This window comes from Bombina bombina, chromosome 5 (assembly GCF_027579735.1).
Source record: "Bombina bombina isolate aBomBom1 chromosome 5, aBomBom1.pri, whole genome shotgun sequence".
NCBI lineage: Eukaryota > Metazoa > Chordata > Amphibia > Anura > Bombinatoridae > Bombina > Bombina bombina.
This window is the reverse complement of record NC_069503.1, coordinates 946,561,384-946,580,923: the sequence shown is the minus strand read 5'-3', so window position 1 is coordinate 946,580,923 and position 19,540 is coordinate 946,561,384. Positions and strand designations below refer to the sequence as shown.

The 19,540-nt window shown below is 33.3% G+C and overlaps 1 protein-coding gene across 3 annotated transcripts in view; it reads right to left on the bottom strand.

Annotated features, from left to right (window-relative positions):
* The window catches only part of ZFHX4 (zinc finger homeobox 4), a 173,145-nt gene that overhangs the window by 121,990 nt on the left and 31,615 nt on the right, over nt 1–19,540 (bottom strand). For 2 of the 3 annotated variants that reach the window (XM_053715142.1, XM_053715143.1), the window contains exons 3-4: nt 17,863–18,365; nt 15,445–15,492 (exon numbers count right to left, since the gene is read on the bottom strand). In XM_053715142.1, coding sequence (XP_053571117.1) covers nt 15,445–15,492; nt 17,863–18,365 — 551 coding nt within the window. The remainder of the gene's footprint in view (nt 1–15,444; nt 15,493–17,862; nt 18,366–19,540) is intronic. The other variant, XM_053715144.1, reaches the window with a different exon arrangement.

Sequence of the window (19,540 nt, the reverse complement as noted above, 5' to 3'; positions counted from 1 at the left end):
TGCTGTGGTTAAATTGTGTCCCAAAGCTGCTCACTAAGGTTGTAACAAAATATTCAATAATGACTTCGAAAATTGTAATCAGATAATAGGCCCAGGTGTTCAATTTAACCGGTTAGTGCAGGACATAGACTACAAAAACAATAAACAATACCATACAATACAATGAAAGGAAAATAAAAAAAGATCTACACATCCTTTTATCTAGCATTAGTAAAGGAAATGTACAATAAAACATATTCTATAATACATCTGAAAGAGAATCAATTATACACTGCATAAAAAATGTTAATTAAAACACTTGATTTGATATTGAAATTAAAGGGACATCGAAGAGTAAAACAGCTTTAACTTTTTTAGGCATTGTGTTTAAATAATAATAATAATAATAATAATAATAATAATAATAATGGAGCAGAGGCTTCCCAGCATGTTTGTTTATTCACAGATTCTGCAAAGTCAATACATGCACTGTTTTTTGTTGTTTTTGTTTTTTTAACAACAATGTATTACTGTCAGTTTTACATTTCTGTATCCCTTTAAGAAGAATAACTGACTTGTATAACTGATAGTCAGGAAATAATTGCACACTTTAGGTAAAAATTCCACCAATTTAGAGCTAGATTACAAATAGAGCGCAAAATATTGCTTTCGCAAAAGCGATATCTGCGCTCCACTTAGTAATACCAGCGTACGCAAATGTGCCCTGGTATTATAAGTTAGGTACACTGAAGCTTTGCGCTCATAAGAGGGCACTTCCATAGGCTCCAATGGTAGCCTCGTTCTTATGCCCAAAGATACGGCTGATAACCTAGTGCAGCGAAGGGGGTAAGTCATGCAGTGATGGGCAGCAAAAGTGAAAAATATATGTATATGACTATATATCTAAGCAAATACATATATGTTTATAGAGAACATACACTTCCCCATAGACCGCAATGTAAAGACACTTTTCAGCGCCTTTTTTTTCCTAACACTCCACATTCCCCAAACTTTAACCCCTAAAAACTGCTTTGTGCATTTTTTTTCTAAATTTAGAGATGTTATTCTTTTTTTTTTTTATTGAAACATACACTAAAGTTTGGGGGCAATAGGGGCACTTTTTTAAAATGAACCAGAGATCTGATCTCTGCTTAATTTTCTGAGTGCTAATTGCTACTGTGAGCTTGCGGTAGAAAAAAACAGCCACTTGTAATGGCTGGTTATTTATTGCGCGACAGTAAACCGGTCAATATGCCCATTAACGGGCTGGTGATATATTAGCGCTCCACTTGTAATCTAGACCTTATTGGGGGACAGAAGCATGCCTTAATAAGCAAACTGTTTTACTAAATTGTATGTCTCTCTCTCTTTCTATATATATATGTGTGTGTGTAAAAACGCTCTTTCAATTGTAAAAAATGAAAATATAACTTTATTTCTGTTTATATGTAAAAGTAAAGTTTGAAATGCATATATAACCACTGAAACGCACATATATACCTGTATTTGCAAAAAAAAAAAATGTTTTTAGGAATCCTGTGCATGTAAATCATTTAGCATACCACAATAGGCAACATGAGCGTGTATTCACCAGCACCTAATTAAAGCATGTGGAAGACAAGCAATCTACTGCCATATGCTCCGTTGTCCATGTACACAGTAACAGCTATGCTAAGTGCATTTTAAATACGCTTTTATGTTCCTTTAACCAAAAGAGCTAAATAATACAACATGGCTACAGCTTGTGCATGTTTGATCACAATGTGTAGTGGAATAATTTAAGTTGTCATGAATATGTTTAGGTTTCCATGGCAAATACATGTTTTGCAGTAACTTTTGTTGAGATTCTGGAAAATTACAGTGTTTTTAACTTTGCATACTAAGAGGGTTCTGATGCAATCAAGCACTGTTCACCACACCTATTTCAAATAAAGCTATTTTTAAATCTTGCTGCTATTTGGGCATTTGTATAAATTCTTCAAGTCTTCGGCAGAAGTTTGAAAGTGCATAAAAGGGTTTAATTGTGGTTATGAGCAGGGATTCTGGTTTATATCATGCTTCCTTAAGTATCAGATAGACCAAATGTCCCTTTCTGACCATGAAAACACAAATTAAATAAGTGCAAAGTGAATTACAGAGCAGACGTTCTCTTCATAATGCTTGTGGAGTGACAAAACCACAGACAAAGAAAAACAGACATGTAAACCTACTGCTTATAGCCCAAGTATTATTCAGCCTTCCCTAGCAGTTTAGGAGACAGAAAAAATTGAATTGTTTACTCCCTCAACAAGGAATTTAAAAAACTCTCCTCATGCTGCTTTCTGATCACCAGAAAGAACAGAGAAAAAAACAAATATAATGAGAAATGGAGAGAAAGAGTAAGAGAGAGAGAGAGAGAAAAAAGGGAGATATAGAAAGAAATAAACAGAAAAGAACTAAATAAACATGAAATAGATAATATAAGTAGAGAGAATAAAAAATAGTTAGAAATAAAAGATAAGAACCACTTGAATTGAATGTATATTAAACAAAAAGAAATGATTGTGTATATGAAAGATTCCTCGCTTTCTCATATGGATAATTAATTCCCTTAGTGGTATTGATGGACACTGACACACCCACAAGCATAAAACATATGTTTATCTTCATACATTTTAAATGCCTCTTTTGTAAAGTAACAAAGAAAAATTGTATTAATGCTCCTTTAAATAAATTATCTATATCTAAATGTTTCAATGTCCCAAAGGGAAATGCTATTTTCTTGAGTGGGGTCATGAAATATTTTTTTTTTACTTAAATTATAGAAAGAGAGATTTTTTTTAAATGGTTGTTTCATCTTTGCAGTTTTAATTTTTCTAAACAAAAAATGCAGAGTCTAATCCCATCCCCTTTCTAATACTATTTTTTTTTTTAAACCACAAGGTCAAACAGCCAATGAGAGGCTGTGTGACCCAAGATGTTTTTCTGAATAGGAATGTGGCCATGTGCCTTTATTTTCTGTACAAGCTGTTGTGAAGCTATTACTGGTGAGACATATTGTATTGTATGTTTATAGGCAAGGAAGCACACTTATATTCAAGTCAACAGATGGAGGATACAAAATGGCTATATCACCATAAGCTGTTAAAAAATATTTATGGCAGGAACATTGGCTGCCTTATTTTGAAAGTGAATAAAATTTCTATGATGAGACAAGCCTCTGTTTTTTTTTCTTTGTATGATAGGTCATGCACATTTTATTTATTTGTATTATTTTTGTTTGGCTTAATAGTTTAATTTCCCTTTTAGATAAAATACTAGGCATATAGAAGCATATACTCCTATAGAACTGCAAATAAATTAGGTGAAAGGTAGCCATTTTGGAAATGCTTTTAACCCCTGAATCATTATTACTACAATGTGTAGCATGCAAGCGCTTATCATGGTTCTGTGTTTGTGGGAAGCTCAGGGGTGGAGTCTCTATACAGTAATATTGAACTCCTGTTACAGTATTAAAGCAGATGCTCCTTCTCTCCCTATTTATACCCTAAACTCTGCCCCCCACAATGCTGCAACTCTGCCCATTAAAAGTACTGATTGTCTACAGTCCGCCCTCAATCTAACAGTCCTAATTTAAAATATATAGTTGTTTGTAGGCATATACAAGTAGGTTTGCCACCTCGGCCATGTTTTCCTGGACACTTATGAGTTACACATGCTGCAGGGTTAGCAGGGCGGAACATGTATTGTGGTTCTGAACATCACATGAATAGTGCTGATGAACAGCACAATACATGTTCCTACCTGCACACCCTGCAGCAAGTGTAACTCATAAGTGTCCAGGAAAACATGGCTGAGGTGGCAACCCTATATACAAGTGATACTTAAGGGCATACACAATATGGAAACAAATGACTCCCAAAATGTAACACTACCACCAGATGTAACACATAGTAAAATACACAGAGATAAAGAAAAAGCCAAGAAACTAATTACAAGTAAAGTGAGTTCATGTAAAAAGCAGAGAATAACTAAATGAAACAAAGATGTTGAAAAAGTGAGAGCAAAAGAGCAAGAATATAATAAAAGACAGTGAAAAATAGCTTCTGCTTGTCCAGTCTGATGTATTACAATTTTACAGAAATTAAAAACATCCATTAAAAGAAATGGGCTCTCTGAAATAATATATTTATACTAAATTACCTTTCACATTTACCTTTAATGTATCCTATTTTCAAAAGAGTTTTGCCATTGGCAAAGAAATGAAAGGGGCCTTTTGAAAAAAAAAAAAAATGCCTGAATATGATTTCCATCATCCTATCTAGTCTTTTGTTAGAAAGATTTTTAAATTAACATAAACATTAACCCTTCTGGGCCTTCCGGATTACATATGCTCTCTGTGACCTACGTAATTAGTCCACTTCAATGAGTCCTATCTGTTTCAGCTTTTAATAGAAATATCCTACAGATGTATATGTTAGCATATAACAGAGGGGACAAAGAGTTCCTCTGAACAAAATAAATTAGAGATGAACTAACAAAGAAGCTAAAAACACGGAATTACAGTGTGATCCAAATATGTTTTTACTACTATATTTTCTTTTGAGAACCTTAAATGTATGTATTTTTTAATTGTTGTATTTAAATCTAATATAGTAGATAGATCATTTATTTTGATGTATTTATCTATCTATTGACCAGTGTTTTATTTTTCTGTGTCTCCTTAAAATGTTTGCCTGCAGCTTCTTAAAGGGACATTCAACCATAAATACATGCCATGCATCTTCCTCTAATTTTGGGTGCCACAATTTTGGAAGCTAGGTTTTACTACAGATATATGAAGGAGAGTTGCTGCACATGTGCAAACGTTATAGCACTGGAATGCAGTGAAAACTAGATTTCAACATAGCGACACCCATAACAAGGGTAGGGTTGCCACCTCAGCCTTGTTTACCTGGACACCTATGAGTTACACATGCTACAGGGTGTGCAGAGGGCAACATGCATTGCACACCTAAGCAGCACTCGAATAGTGACCCTAGACAGCACTATTCACGTTCCTTCCTGATTATCCTGAAGCATGTGTAACTCATAAGTGTCCAAGTAAAACATTGACGAGGTGGCAACCCTAAACAAGAGGGAGGTGGGGAATAACCTCAATACTATGCTTAAAAAATGTTTTTAGTGTTTAATATCCCTTGTAGTATTCTGGATCCTACATTTTTATATAAAAAAAAGTCCACTCATGTTACAAAAATAATGAATTCTGTTTTTTTCTATTAAAGGAACAGTCTAGGCCAAAATAAACTTCCATGATTCAGATAGAGCATGTAATTTTAAACAATTTTCCAATTTACTTTTATCATCGATTTTGCTTTGTTCTCTTGGTATTCTTAGTTGAAAGTTTAACCTAGGAGGTTAATATGCTAATTTCTTAGACCTTGAAGGCCACAACTTTTCAGAATGCATTTTAACAGTTTTTCACCACTAGAGGTTGTTAGTTCACGTATTTCCTATAGATAACACTGGGCTTGTGCACGTGAAGTTATCTGGGAGCAGGTACTGATTGGCTAAACTGCAAGTCTGTCAAAAGAACTGAAATAAAGGGGCAGTTTGCAGAGGCTTAGATACAAGGTAATTACAGAGGTTAAAAGTATATTAATATAACTGTGTTGGTTATGCAAAACTGGGGAATGGGTAATAAAGGGATTATCTATCTTTTAAAACAATAAAAATTCTGGTGTAGACTGTCCCTTTAAGAAAATAGTATTTGGAAATAAATCTTTTAAAGTAAAATTTTGAACAACAGCTGGAGAATCTTTTTATACATAATAAGGGACATTATATACTTTGAGATTGCAATATAAATTAACTGTATATAGTAGCAAAAAAATGCAATATATGCCTTTTTATAATTTAACTCTGCTTTTCGCCCCAACACTGAAATCAGCACCACATGCATGTTACAGCTGCTGATTTTAGAGTTTACTTGAAATCTGATTGCACAGAGATGACAGAGCACTGGTTTTCGAACCTGTCCCTCAGACCTCCCTAACAGGTCACATTTTGAGGATATCTGAACTAGTATACAGGTGAAATAATCAGCTGATTTGTAAACATGTTTTTTTTTACCTGCTCTCATCCAAGGTAATCCTAAAAACCTGGCCTGTTGGGGAGACTTGAGTACAGGTTTGAAAACCAGTGAGATAGAGTATGAACCAATCAGTACATACATTAACTTCAAAATCAACACCCATCATAAAAAAATACTAAAAAATTAAAGCAGCCATTTTTCAAAGCAGTTTAGAAGCAGATGTAACAGAGAAAGCTGATCTCATTAAAGTTTTAAGTCAAATATTTGAATTCCTGGCCATCAAAAAAAAAAAAAAGTTAAAAGGGTGCTCGGCTCAGTAATCAAATATCATAGATTCTTCTTATTTGTTCAATAAACAACCAATGTGGAAAATCAATTAGAAAGCAAATGGCTTTATTGCTAATGTTTCTTGAGTGAAAGAAAATATCTTTTATCCCATATTATTTAAAAAAAAAATCTAAATCCATATTGCTGCTAACGATATTGAAAACCATAATATTAATTTTCCAGTGCCCCCTTTTAATCATTTTTACATTAAAAAATTCCAACTTTGAGATGCCTTGAATCTTTAATGAGCATGTACCAACAAATCAGAGTAACATTAATATATTAATATTCCCCATACAGAGAAAAGCATATCTAGAATCTAAAAATGCTCTCATTCATTCTGTTTAGTACATTCTTTTTAACACTTTCACATATCTCCTAACATTTTGGTAAGGAAACTGGAATAATGCTTCAGAAAGAGGAGTCTAAAGGGGGGGGGGGGGGTGGTGGTATGGCTTGTAACATATACAGGAAGTTGGGTGACAGTGCTTGAACCATGTTCCTAATCATTACTGTCCTGCAAAATACCGGACATCTGTGTGTTAATGCATGGTACAGACACAATATCTAGTTATAGGTAAGAAATTATATATATATATATATATATATATATATATATATATATATATATATATATATATATATATATATATATATATATATATATATATATATAGTATATGTATTTATTGTAGATTTATATTTTAATATGCTCTATATTGTAGATTTATATTTTAATATGCTCCATACAATTATTTTATTACAGCTATAATCTACTTCTAGAGATTTTAAACTGATTTAGAAAGAAATCCTTGCTTGTTATTAATGGCTAATGATTGCAGTGGCATGATTTTGTTATTAATTAATAATGATTGATGAATTTTAACCAAAAATAATTTTAGGAGTTTCTAAAAATAATGCCAGATTTAAAACTGGGGTAATTACACTGGTACATGTTTTCAATAATACTAATTTCCCTATTTATTATTATTATTATTATTATTATTATTATTTACACAAAACTTTATTTAACTTAAAGTTTTGTATGAGCTTGTAGTAAATTGGACACATATTTGCAGCATTATATGGTCTAGCATGCAATAATTTTGCCGCAGAAGCATTCAGTCCTTACTCTGAGGAGGTTACAGTGTAGGCCGGATAAGCCTTACTGTATTAATAAGTATAATCCAATTACAAGAAAAAAATGCTTCAACTGCAAATATAAATATATAGTAATACCACAAGTTCAGACTGAATCCCTATAATTGAATTGTGCTTAAATATAAAGTGAAATATATATTAGCTGGCTCATAATAGAATGTCTTAAATTATGTATTAGTTATGAGTAGCAGCCCCCTCAGTTGTGCATCATCTTTTGTTCAGTTAGTTAAAATCCCAAGAGTGCAGAAAAAAGGCAGCAGTTCATGCTGGTCTTTGTTCCCAGCAGGGGAAAGGCCTATTTTGGTGGTCCTGAGGGTAACGCCCTAACCCTCTTTTCATACCTGTCATTTTAAATTGTCTTCACAGACTGTGAAGTCAGTGAGCCTGACCCCAGGGCAGGAAGAAGATCACATCTGGTTATTAATATTGGGCATTATAAAACAAAATCTTTCAGGCAATCGTGAAGTAGGCCGTCAATTATGTAGTCTGCTTCATACTGTAATCAGTGGGAATGCAGGCCTGATCCCTTAGATATCGCTTCACTAAGCTGCATTCAATTTTTAAGAGAAAAATCCCACTTCTTAAGAACAAAAACACATTTTTTTACAGCCCAGGTGCAGAAGAAACCCGTGGAATAAATGGAAGATTATACAGAATGTCAGGTCTTTGGTGGCTACCTAACCCAATTCTCTAGTATGCATGAAGAGGGCAGGCAAAAAAAAAACAAAGAAGGAAAACAGGGAAAAAAGGGCATAGAAAAAAAGCAAATCTTTCTTGTATTATATTTATCTTCACTCTGCATTGTATATACTGTATAATGTTTTTTTTTGTTTTATATATATTGCAAATTTATTGAATATAACTTTTTCTGCTTGATATTTATACAATTTCACTGGCTGGTCAACAGCTCTAATGATGCACAATGACATGCCCACATATGATATGACCAACACTTAATTTAAAATGCCATCTTTTACATGACCATTATATGAAATTAGCATTTTTTTTCTGTTATGTAATGGTGCCTCTTGGCTTCCATATTATTGTCTAGACCATGGTGTCTTTTTGTGATTTAGCATGTGGTGCTGGTCATGCATTGCTTTTTGTGTTTGATAATTAATAGTATGCCAGGGCTGCTTTTACCTGTTTAATGCTAAATTACATTTAACCAAAAAACAAAACGAACATGGGCAAGACACCTAGATCATACTTACCAGTTAGCGCTTCTGCTAGTACTGCGATCAGCATATGGAGGTGAGCATGGCATAAAATAAAGTCTAGTGCAGCCATTTTTAAAACTTTATTATAGCAGCTTCTACTAGGTAGTACATTGAGGCATATTGATATTTTATGTCGCTTTAATGCCATATCTGACATGTGAACATTAACAGCTGACCTTCAGACAGAAACATTTTACAATTGCTATTTGTAATGTCAACATTGTGATAGTAAAGTAGTGATGTCAGGTGACATATTACTGACTATAACAGGAAGTGTTCCCATAGACCGAATGCAAATGCCAACGTTTCTGAAAGCTTTTTACAGTAAATATTGTACATTTATCAGCTTTGCCAGCTACCATTGGCAAACCGAAATCCAGTAAATTTGAAACATTAGTTGATTTCTATTTTTCATTTTGGTCTATATTACTATCTATTACAAAATGTCCAGAACAGAAACTGTCAGTTATCCAGTCAGCAGCATTAGTTACAGAGCTGGGTCATATGACTAGTGCTGCTGACTGGACCAGCTTCATATTCCGCTCGCAGTGCTCTTCAGATCCCGAGCGGTACTTTAGCTATGTGTTTAACCTCTATGAGGCCTATTTTCAAAGGTCTGTCGGACCTGATCCGACATTGCGGATCAGGTCCGACAGGCGTAGCTGAATGCGGAGAGCAATACGCTTTCCGTATTCAGCATTGCACCAGCAGCTCTTGTGAGCTGCTGGTGCAACGCCGCCCCCTGCAGATTCGCGGCAGCAGGGGGTGTCAATCAACCCTATCGTACTCGATCGGGTTGAATTGTGGCGATGTGGAATTATGGAGCAGCGCCAGAAACACGGGCCCTCAAGCTCCATTCAGAGTTTGATAAATGGGCCTCTATGTGTGAGATAAACATAGATTTGCTTCATCGCTAGTTATAAAATGACATGCGCTTATGAAATAAAACATTTCATTTTATTACTATAATGGCCCCTTAATATGAAGTTCTCAAATTCAAAAGGATTGGGGTGAAAGCCTTTATGTTTGATCATTTTAAATATTATTATTCTTAAATAAATACTTTTGCTCTTAATTTTTTTTTTCCCATTTAAATCTCAAGCCATTTGCATATTTCACCCCCTCTTCTATTGTTTAATTCCTAAATTATATTGCATTACACTTTGTTTCAAAAGTAGAATCAGTGTTTCTAACCACTTCAAAATATTCACGTCCACAGCACCTCTTAATTAAAATCCATCTTTATTATTTATTAAGTATTGGCATAAAACGTAACAGTGATATTTCGGGTTCTCTCGCCCTTATTCGTGCTAAAGATGTTCACACTTTTTGTTGCTTTTAAAACATCTTGTTTTCCATATGGACTTGTTTTAAAAGCAACAAACAGTGTGACCATCTTTAGCATAAATAAGGGCGAGTGAGCCCAAAACATCACTGTTAACTTTTATGCCAATACTTTAATAAAGAACGATTTTAATTAAGATGTGCTGTGGATGTGAAAATGTGAAAATGTTGCAGTAATGTATGGGGTATATGCAGAAACCCAGGTCTACATCGGAACCTTGAATCCCTTGGTGAGCTGCTATTTTTTTAGAATGTGGACATACTGTCTTTAACCCTTTAACGGATGTTGTATTTTGTACAAATTTTGCTGGGCTTTAGCGCTGAAGGACGAAATACAACGTCCTAACCGCTTGGCTTTCCTGAAGTCACTGGCACTTCCCTGATGAGATCGTGATCTGGAGGGCATGCCTAGCATCATAGGGACGCCCCCCTGACACGTGATCATTGAAATCTCGTGATCAAGTGCAAAATCGAAAGATTTCAATTTGTTTACATCGGAACAGTGTTCTGATGTAGACAAGTTAACCCAGACATGAAAGGGTTAACCACTTACTAGTCACTTGAAATTTATTATTATTTATATATTTTTTTATATGCCAGCATATAACTCAATACTATGCCTAAAAATCAGGGTCTTAAAAGTTAGTTACAGTCTGTGATGCACAGCTACTTTATACAAAGTGTTTCAAAGGACAGGTGAGCTCAGGAATGTTTGGCCACAGGGTGTTCATTTTATTGTAATTTGAACCAATATTAAAACATCATTGTTGCTAAATATTCTGCAGGGTCTTAAAGGGGCATAAAAATCAATAGTATGCCAGGGCATTAAAACCCAGATCTGTATTGCAATGCATTTTGTGGTACAAAGTGTATTAAAATTGCTGATTTAGTATTTTTTAACCAACTTGATTAACTGAAAACCTAGAAAACTTTGCACATGCACTAATCAACAACAGTCAAGGCTAAGAGATTAACGCTGGGTACTTGCATGCTACTGATCTCAGTGTTAAAGTCTAAAGCAACATTTTATTGGTGCACTTTTCTGATTTAAAGTAGTCTTCTGCGGATGAACAACACAATGAAAACCGCTGAATTATCTTTACATGTTAAAGATATGTAAATGTACTGCATGCATTTCACCTCCCATTTAGGCACATTTTAGATAAAACAGAATTAGTCTAAGACATCTAATTGCAAAATCTGGTGAAAATAAACCACATCATGCTATAATATAAATACAATTGTTTAATACAGGGATTGCAATCCAAATTTAGATAACAGCAAAAAGTCAACCACACAGTTTTAGCACTTATCAAGAGCATTAGGAGCCAGAAGCTTAATTCTAGGAGCCATGACTGCCTAGTTACTGGGATTTGTCAAGCCTTGGTTTGATATTGTCCCCAGTAGTAAACTACACTGTAGTTAGAAACATATTGGTTATGCATAAATTGCATTGCATTATAGAACTGAAAAATGCAAAAAAAGTAGATAATATGTATGTTGTAATATAAAGAATACAATTGGCTCACTGTTGAAGTATCTAAAACTGTTTGTTTCATGAACCATGTAATTGATGTTTCTGCACCAAGTTCCAATTTTTTTTTGGTACCCACAGGCACATCTCCTGCATCTGTTTATAAACAATCTCTGCACCCAGGATTTATTTAAGAAAGCCACAAGTGAACTAGCTTGTTGAGTTCAAGTTCGGTTGTCTGCAGCTTTGTGTTTGTTTGAAAACTAATTTTCTAGTAAAGTAAAACCAGATGTAGGACAAGGAACGCTTTCTTTCATTTTAATCTTCTAAATCATATTTGTTCATTTCAAACAGAGCCCCCACTATTCATTTACTAAAGAGGGGGATAGAAACATTATGATGTGCTAATGAAATGTATTGCAATTTAACCATATACATGTGTAAAAAGTACAGCGAAATATAGTGGGGCAGAAATGAAATCTAAATATTAAAAAATGTATATTGACATCCTAATGTTAGGTAGCAGAAATAACATATTTTTTTAATTATAATTATATTATATGCAGTAAATGTGGTTCATTTAACTTTTTTTTACTATTTTAGCTTACACAATTAATATAGGAGTTTTCACATTGTAAATATCTATATGTGATATATTCTTTAGTGACTATAGTTTGTTTTATAGTAAATGAGTTTTTAAAAATGTATGTCAAGGTATTGAAAGAAAAGATACTCTATATCCTGCAATGTTAAGAAGTTTGAATCCACTATGTGCATTTTAAACATATGAAACGCTGCAATTATTTAAAATTACAAGAGTTGCTACAAATTGTCAAATACGTGCTCAAGGAAAATTTTCCTCCAAAATAATCTTTTGGCGTTTGTGGTATAGATCAAAAAGATTCTTTAATCGCTGACGGTATGTGAAGCTAAAATGATAAAATGTGAACAATTTCTCGGCCTACTTCATCCTGCAATTATTCAGCATACTTCCTACAGGGTGCTTCACATCTGTCCATTTTCCGACCATAATTGACAGTTTTTTTTTCTTATGTGCACTTGTAATACCAAGGTTGCCTTTCAATCTATTGTGTTATTTACAACCATAGACTCATGTAAACCATATACTGACACAAACTTTTGTCCTTTTATGTATTGAGCATATAACAGCAGCGCCCAACAGTTCAGACATTAGCCCTGAAATCTACTGCCCATATTCCACTTCAGAAGGTAGAAAAAGCAAAACATTTCAATGTGCTTTTTGGAATCTTTGATCTTACAGATGCATATTTTTTTACAAAATGTTATTTTTGTAAGGAATTTAAAAAAAATAATGATTTATTCTGTGCTCCGCTCCACTTTATAGCCATTTAATGTGCTATACTGTGATTTAAAAAAACAAATACAACTTAGAAATCTCCTGAGGAAGATCTATGCTAACTGCAATAACAGTTAACATAACTACTTCATTAAAAATCTGGTTAAAGAAAACTTTGTTCTAGGCAATGTTTTTCTTTTAATTAGTACAAAATTGAAAGTGAATATGTGTTATAAGGATTAAAATAATAAGGCTTAGCTTAGGTGACAATTTCGCTTCATTGTTATAATTCCTAATATACCAAAGGGGAAGAGTACACTAACCACAAGGTGTCCTAGATAATAATAAAGTGCACTGCAATATTGTTATTTTTCTTCAGGCTTTATCAGATAATTGTAATTTATTTCATTTTAAATTATACATTTCTATATTTTGTTCTTATCCAGTCACTGTTATAATATTCAACTATGCACATTTCTAGCTACAAATATGACATATCTATATTTGTTTGTTTTTTTCATAGGAAGAAATCTTCCTTTGTTTATACCTCAATACCATTTTCTTAATACAAACAAATTACTTGAATGTCATTACCCAAACTATACTGTTGGCCTCAGATGAAGATATTTATTCCAATTTCCTTCATCACAACAATTTTTATGCAAATAAGTCTGCACAATTTCCTGACCTCTTTTACCATCATGCTGGAACAATGACAGGTCAATAATTGGAACCTCACATATCAAGAATATTTTATTTTTAATCAGAATGCTGTTGTATCCTTTGGAATAAGTTAGGATTCTGAATTAATTCCAAATAAATTTAAGTAACAAAGCATGCCACAAGGAGTAATGCAAATAAAAGGATTTCTGAGATACTTTTTAATTTTTAAACTTCTCTTAAAATGGATAATGAGAAAAAAAATCAACAAACATTCCTCAGGGGAATGTTGTTTTAAAAGTTATGTAAAGGGTGCATATCTTTTATATGGTGAAAACATTTGAAAACAACTTTAGAATGAAATCCCACATAGTCAAATAACAATATGGAAAACAGATATTTTGGCTTTAACAACAAGAAATGCAAGAAAAGACAACCAAAATTAAACAAATATATAGTTTTCTTTGAATTAGTTACCTAGCTAGCACAAATAATGGTTGGAATAAAACCTAATCTGAAAAACAGATTCTATATGGTATTTACATTTCTTGCATCAAATGAAAGCTAGCAGCTGACCATGAAATTCAATGGCCTTAAGTGACCCAGGATTACACCATCAATCAATCAGTCCTGTAAAACTACTAAAAGCTATGCTTAGGCTATTTGCTGTAAAGCAAAATATTTTTCATATGTGATCATTTCTAGCCTATTGTAGTCAAGAAGAAATAACGTTGTGTATATATTTTTACATTATATTAGAATAAATAACAATTTGCTTAAACATCAGTTAAGTGCTATTTTCTATATGCATTTGAAAATATATATTTGTGAGATATCCTTCAATCACTATCCATGCTCCATATTCTATGGACAGAAACGATTATACATTTTTTATATTGAACTAATATGATACAAATAATTAAAGTGACAATATAGTCTTACTTAGGGTGCATCTATTTAGTGCCAGTATCATATATCCAAAAAAGTTGTCAAGTATTAGGATTAAAAATCTAATCTTTAAACAGATGTAGTTTAGTTTAAAAGAAAGTTTCTCTAGCATAACCTTACACTGGCTTTCTAAGAATGTCTGAAACTGTTAAACGTGTATATACTTCAACCAAACTTTAGTCTCTTCAGAATGTCAGTGGCATTTATAAGCCAATTAGCTTCTTGGGTTTTTTACAAGCCATATCGGGGGCATTGCAAAGGCATAATTTTAGGCTAAATTTCACCTATTGAAAAGTAATATTTCCAGTCACATATTACATTGTATGCACAACCCAATGTCAGGTCCTGATAGCCCCAGCATTGGTTTGGCTATAATGTCTTTTTAAACCAGTGCAATCTGCATAACACCATTATAAGTATAAGCCTCACAATGAAAACATGTATACATAGAGTATACAAAATGTGAATACAGTATTTTATTTTTTGTTTCTTCAAACATTCTTACTAAAAGACATGAAGACATTCCATTATTTCAGCCCATATGGAAAGACCATTATTTCTGGGCCCACAGATTTCATGCCAGAAAAACTTACCACATGAATTCTACCTCTAAACATAAAAGCAAAAGGTGTTGTTCTGGTCAAATACAGAAATAATTTTTACTAGCATACGTCTAATGTTAAAACTACCCCATTCTGCCAAAGGCATTAAAACACCATCTGTGAAACAGATTTTTTATTAAAAAGATCAGTTTAACGTAAAGCATCTGGGCAGATGATGCTTTCAGTTGACCTTTAACCTTTCATCTACTTTAACCCATTGTATGTTTTTTTTTAATTCAAGGCTGTGCTAGATGTATTTATTAATTAAAAACAATTAATAATAGCATACTAAAGCTGCACAAATATAAACAAAGTAAAAATACAAAATGTCTACACACCTGATTATGTATCCCTGCTAACTTCTGCTTGTCAACTTCCTGTAATGTCTACATATAAGTAAATACAAAAGATTGTAAACATCAATTCCTAAGAGCATTTATTTCATTTGAACTTGAAGAAATAGTTCTTTGCATTTAATGTAATGTGTGAATTATGGGAATTAATGCATTCAACATGCATACATCATCACAAACAAATAAAGTGTGCATCAGTTCTGTCCAACTTTTTGGTGTAGTGGGTTGGGTTTTTGCAGAGTTACATTCTGGTGGCCTTGACATTTTAAAAAAAGTATATTAATCTATTCTACTACTTTAACCATCTATTCACCAAAGAAACAATAAATTGTGTCTGTGGTATGCAAAAACAACCTGCAGGATTGCATGTGGCCCAGGGGCCAAGGGTTGGACAGATTTTAAAAAGTTTTACTGTCTAGAAATGCAAGACATCTGACTGGCCACTGGCTGCTTAGCAAATGGGATTTCAAGCCTTACAAAGAGGCTGAAACAAATATAAATATAATGTATTACAGACCACTCTGATTAAAAAGGGTTACTTTTCCATCTAGTTCTGCATGCCTACAAAAGATCATGGAATGCAGAATATGGTTAATGCATTTACTTTGTCTCCAATAAAAACAGATATTTTATTGAGCTGCAAAATTACATTCCTGCTGTAGTTTTAATTGGACACATTTTTTGCAACATGAAAAAAAAACCTCACTAGCCAGCTTTCCAAACATGAACAAAGCAGTGACTTATTATTTCCCTTGGTATGCACTTAGTTACTAAGGGGAGCTTTATTTTCTTATTTTACTAAGTGTGTATTCAAGTGAACATCAAATGCATTCAATACAGATTTGATTTTATAATGCAGAGATAATTCTGCATTTCAGAATCAAACCTTTGTAAGCTTTTGGCCACTAAAAGGTTCTGCAGGGTGCAATACTGAGTGCAGAGGACTGTATCATATTGAAAATGGAGGTACAGAATACTGGAGCTTATTAGCACTTCCCCATTTCAGCTGCCAAGTCTAAAATACAGTTTTGCTTGAACAGCATTAAATGTCCACAACTGCACATAATTAAAAAAAATGTACAGAAATGTGTATTGCAAAATGTACATTTATAACAAACAGTAGTTTAAACAGAAATAGTATCTGATTAACTATTAATTATACAACAGCTTAATCAAATGTGACATTTAGGCAAAGGGTATAAGTTAAAATAACCTAAATATTTTTTTAAGCTCCCCCTACACGTCTCCTCAGATTACAGTCCTGTATGCAGAGGAAGCTACATTGAAATGAGGTGTAACTCTTTCACTGCTGAATAAAAGCACAGCATGCTGGGCTCTCAGGCAAAGACTGACTTTTCACATGTGAAAGAGAACTCAAATTAACCTTTTAAAAGCCAGGAAGGCACCAAAGCATTATTATTGTCAATTGGTTGATATATCCAAGTCTGCAAAGTAGTTTACAATAAAATACAATACAATACTATTCTTTGCTTTATAGCAGTTATTATTCTATACAATGCAAAATAATATCTGAAAATATATCTACTTAGTCTTATTTTCACTGCATATTTTGCATGTACAGAGTATATTGCACTTACATTTATGTTAGTGCATTTCTATATTGAGAACATCATAATCAAAAGCAGCTGTAGCAATGCAATGTCAGTGAGATTTAATTTTCAATATATGCAAAATTTGCTTCCAATGGGAAATGTAACAGTTAAAACTGTAATTTGTCTTTGTAACGTAACAACAGTTTTTGACATGGATTTTGACATTGGAAGAGTCACTGTCACATGTCATGTGGAGGGCAGGTGTCAGAAATATCTAATAAATATTATTGAATATTGAGTCTACATGGGAGGTACAACGGCATCAACTGCTGGTGCACAGTTAAATGTAAAGCAGCCATCAACAGCAAAGGTGACAGTAAATAATTTTTTTTTCATTTAGCAACTGTTGGTTTGTAAAAGTGTGCATAAAATAACTTATGAAATATGTACCACTAACAAATTCATATTAGTGACTTTTGTATTAAACAAGCAGAAACAAATAGCTAAACAAATGTGTGGCATAAATTTCACAGAATACATCTATTTTCCAAGCATAACAAATTACATTATACAATTATTTACTGCATTAAACTATGTAGTACCTGTACAATACCAATGCAAAGAAAAATGTTCCGTTAACCACACAGTCATTTATATTTAGCATTACATTTGCAATGCATAACAACATAGTGTTTTCCATATTATGTGTCAAAATATAATAAATACACACATGCAAGTTGACCTGTAGTAAATTCTACTTTTTTTTATACTTTTGTCTTGGTCTTTTGAAAATACCCTCCCAGAACTCCCACTACAAGAGCCAGCCCAATATGACATCACACTCTTTTACCTTATACAGCTTCAGGGCCATTTCATGTCTGTGATTGGTGGTATGTAAGCGCAATTTATCCACACTGTTGGTGTAATAATCACAGGCGTTGCATTTCAGGTGCACAGGGTTGCCAATAGCGATACACTTCAGTCTCCATTCATTTGATTTCCCCCCTTCTTTAATGTGTGCCACAAGTTGATACTTCTGCATATGTTTATCGGTCTTGCAGTGGAGCTGGAAGTTGGCTTTCAGCTGGGTGTTGTAGTTGCAAAGCTTGCACTGGTAGATGTCTCCAATTACAGCTCTCCATTCCTCTTCAGGCAGGGAGCGTTCATTGCTCACATGTACGTTCAATGCCTCCAGACTGTCAGAGGTGAATTTGTTGCAAACAGCACACTGAAATAGCTTGAGCGTTGGGTCACTGATATAAGGTGACAGCTCTCCTGTAGTAAGGAGGGACAGGTCATCACCCATTAGCTGACCACTGGCAAGCCGGAGTTCAGGCGGGAGCTCATTATTTACTACAGGGGGAAGAAAGGAAAATGAAAAGAGGAACGTAGAAACCAGAAAGCCCTGCATACACAAAGGAATCCGTAAAATAAAGCCTTAGTCCAGAGTTTGCTTTCTCTGGAGCTTAAACTATAAAAAGCGGTAATAGGATTGAATCAGGATCAATTACAATCATCCCTTTCAACTTCTAAATTCCCTCATCAGATAGCTTTAATTACTCCTACTGGGCATGATGTCATTCAGGAATTTGTATTTTCAAAGGCAGAAAAGTTGATCAATAAAATAACAAAACAGCAATGCTTCTGCAACTTAGCCCAGATTAATTTAAGCATGCACTAATTGTAGTTTCACTAAGTAAAAACAACATGTCCGTATGCTGCAATGAAATCACTTTATTTAGTAATTATGTAGTAATGTTAGTGTACCCGCCAATGGCACAGTTGCTAATGGAGTGAAACAAAAATATGGCACACAAGAAGAGTTTTAAAATATACAAAAATGGTTAAGTACAAAACTAACATCAATTACAGCAATTGTTTATTTCCTCTTAAAATAAATTCTCAGATTGAGATTCCAGCATTTTCCAAATGTATGGGTACTAAAACACAAAGAATCATAACTTATCCTTAGATTATTGTTTCTATTTGTCATTTTGAAATACATGACAGGGTTGCTTGAAAGAGAATTGCATTAAAATCTATCTATCTATCTATCTATCTATCTATCTATCTATCTATATCTAGCTCTGTGTTATCTATCTTTTATCTATCATCTATCTATCTATTTATCTATCTATCTATCTATCTATCTATCTATCTATCATCTATCTATCTATCTATCTATCTATATCTCTTTTTTATCTATATATCTATTATCTATCTCTCAATCTATCTATCATCTATCTATCTATCATATATCTATATATATCTCTCTGTCTTATCTATCATCTATCTATCTATCTATCTATCTATCTATCTATCTATCTATCTATCTATCTATCTATCTATCTATCTATCTTCTATCTATCTATCATATATCTATATCTATCTCTTTGTCTTATCTTTCATCTATCTGTCTGTCTATCTATCTATCTATCTATCTATCTATCTATCTATCTATCTATCTATCTATCTATCTATCTATCTATCTATCTATCTATCTATCTATCTATCTATTATCTACAGTA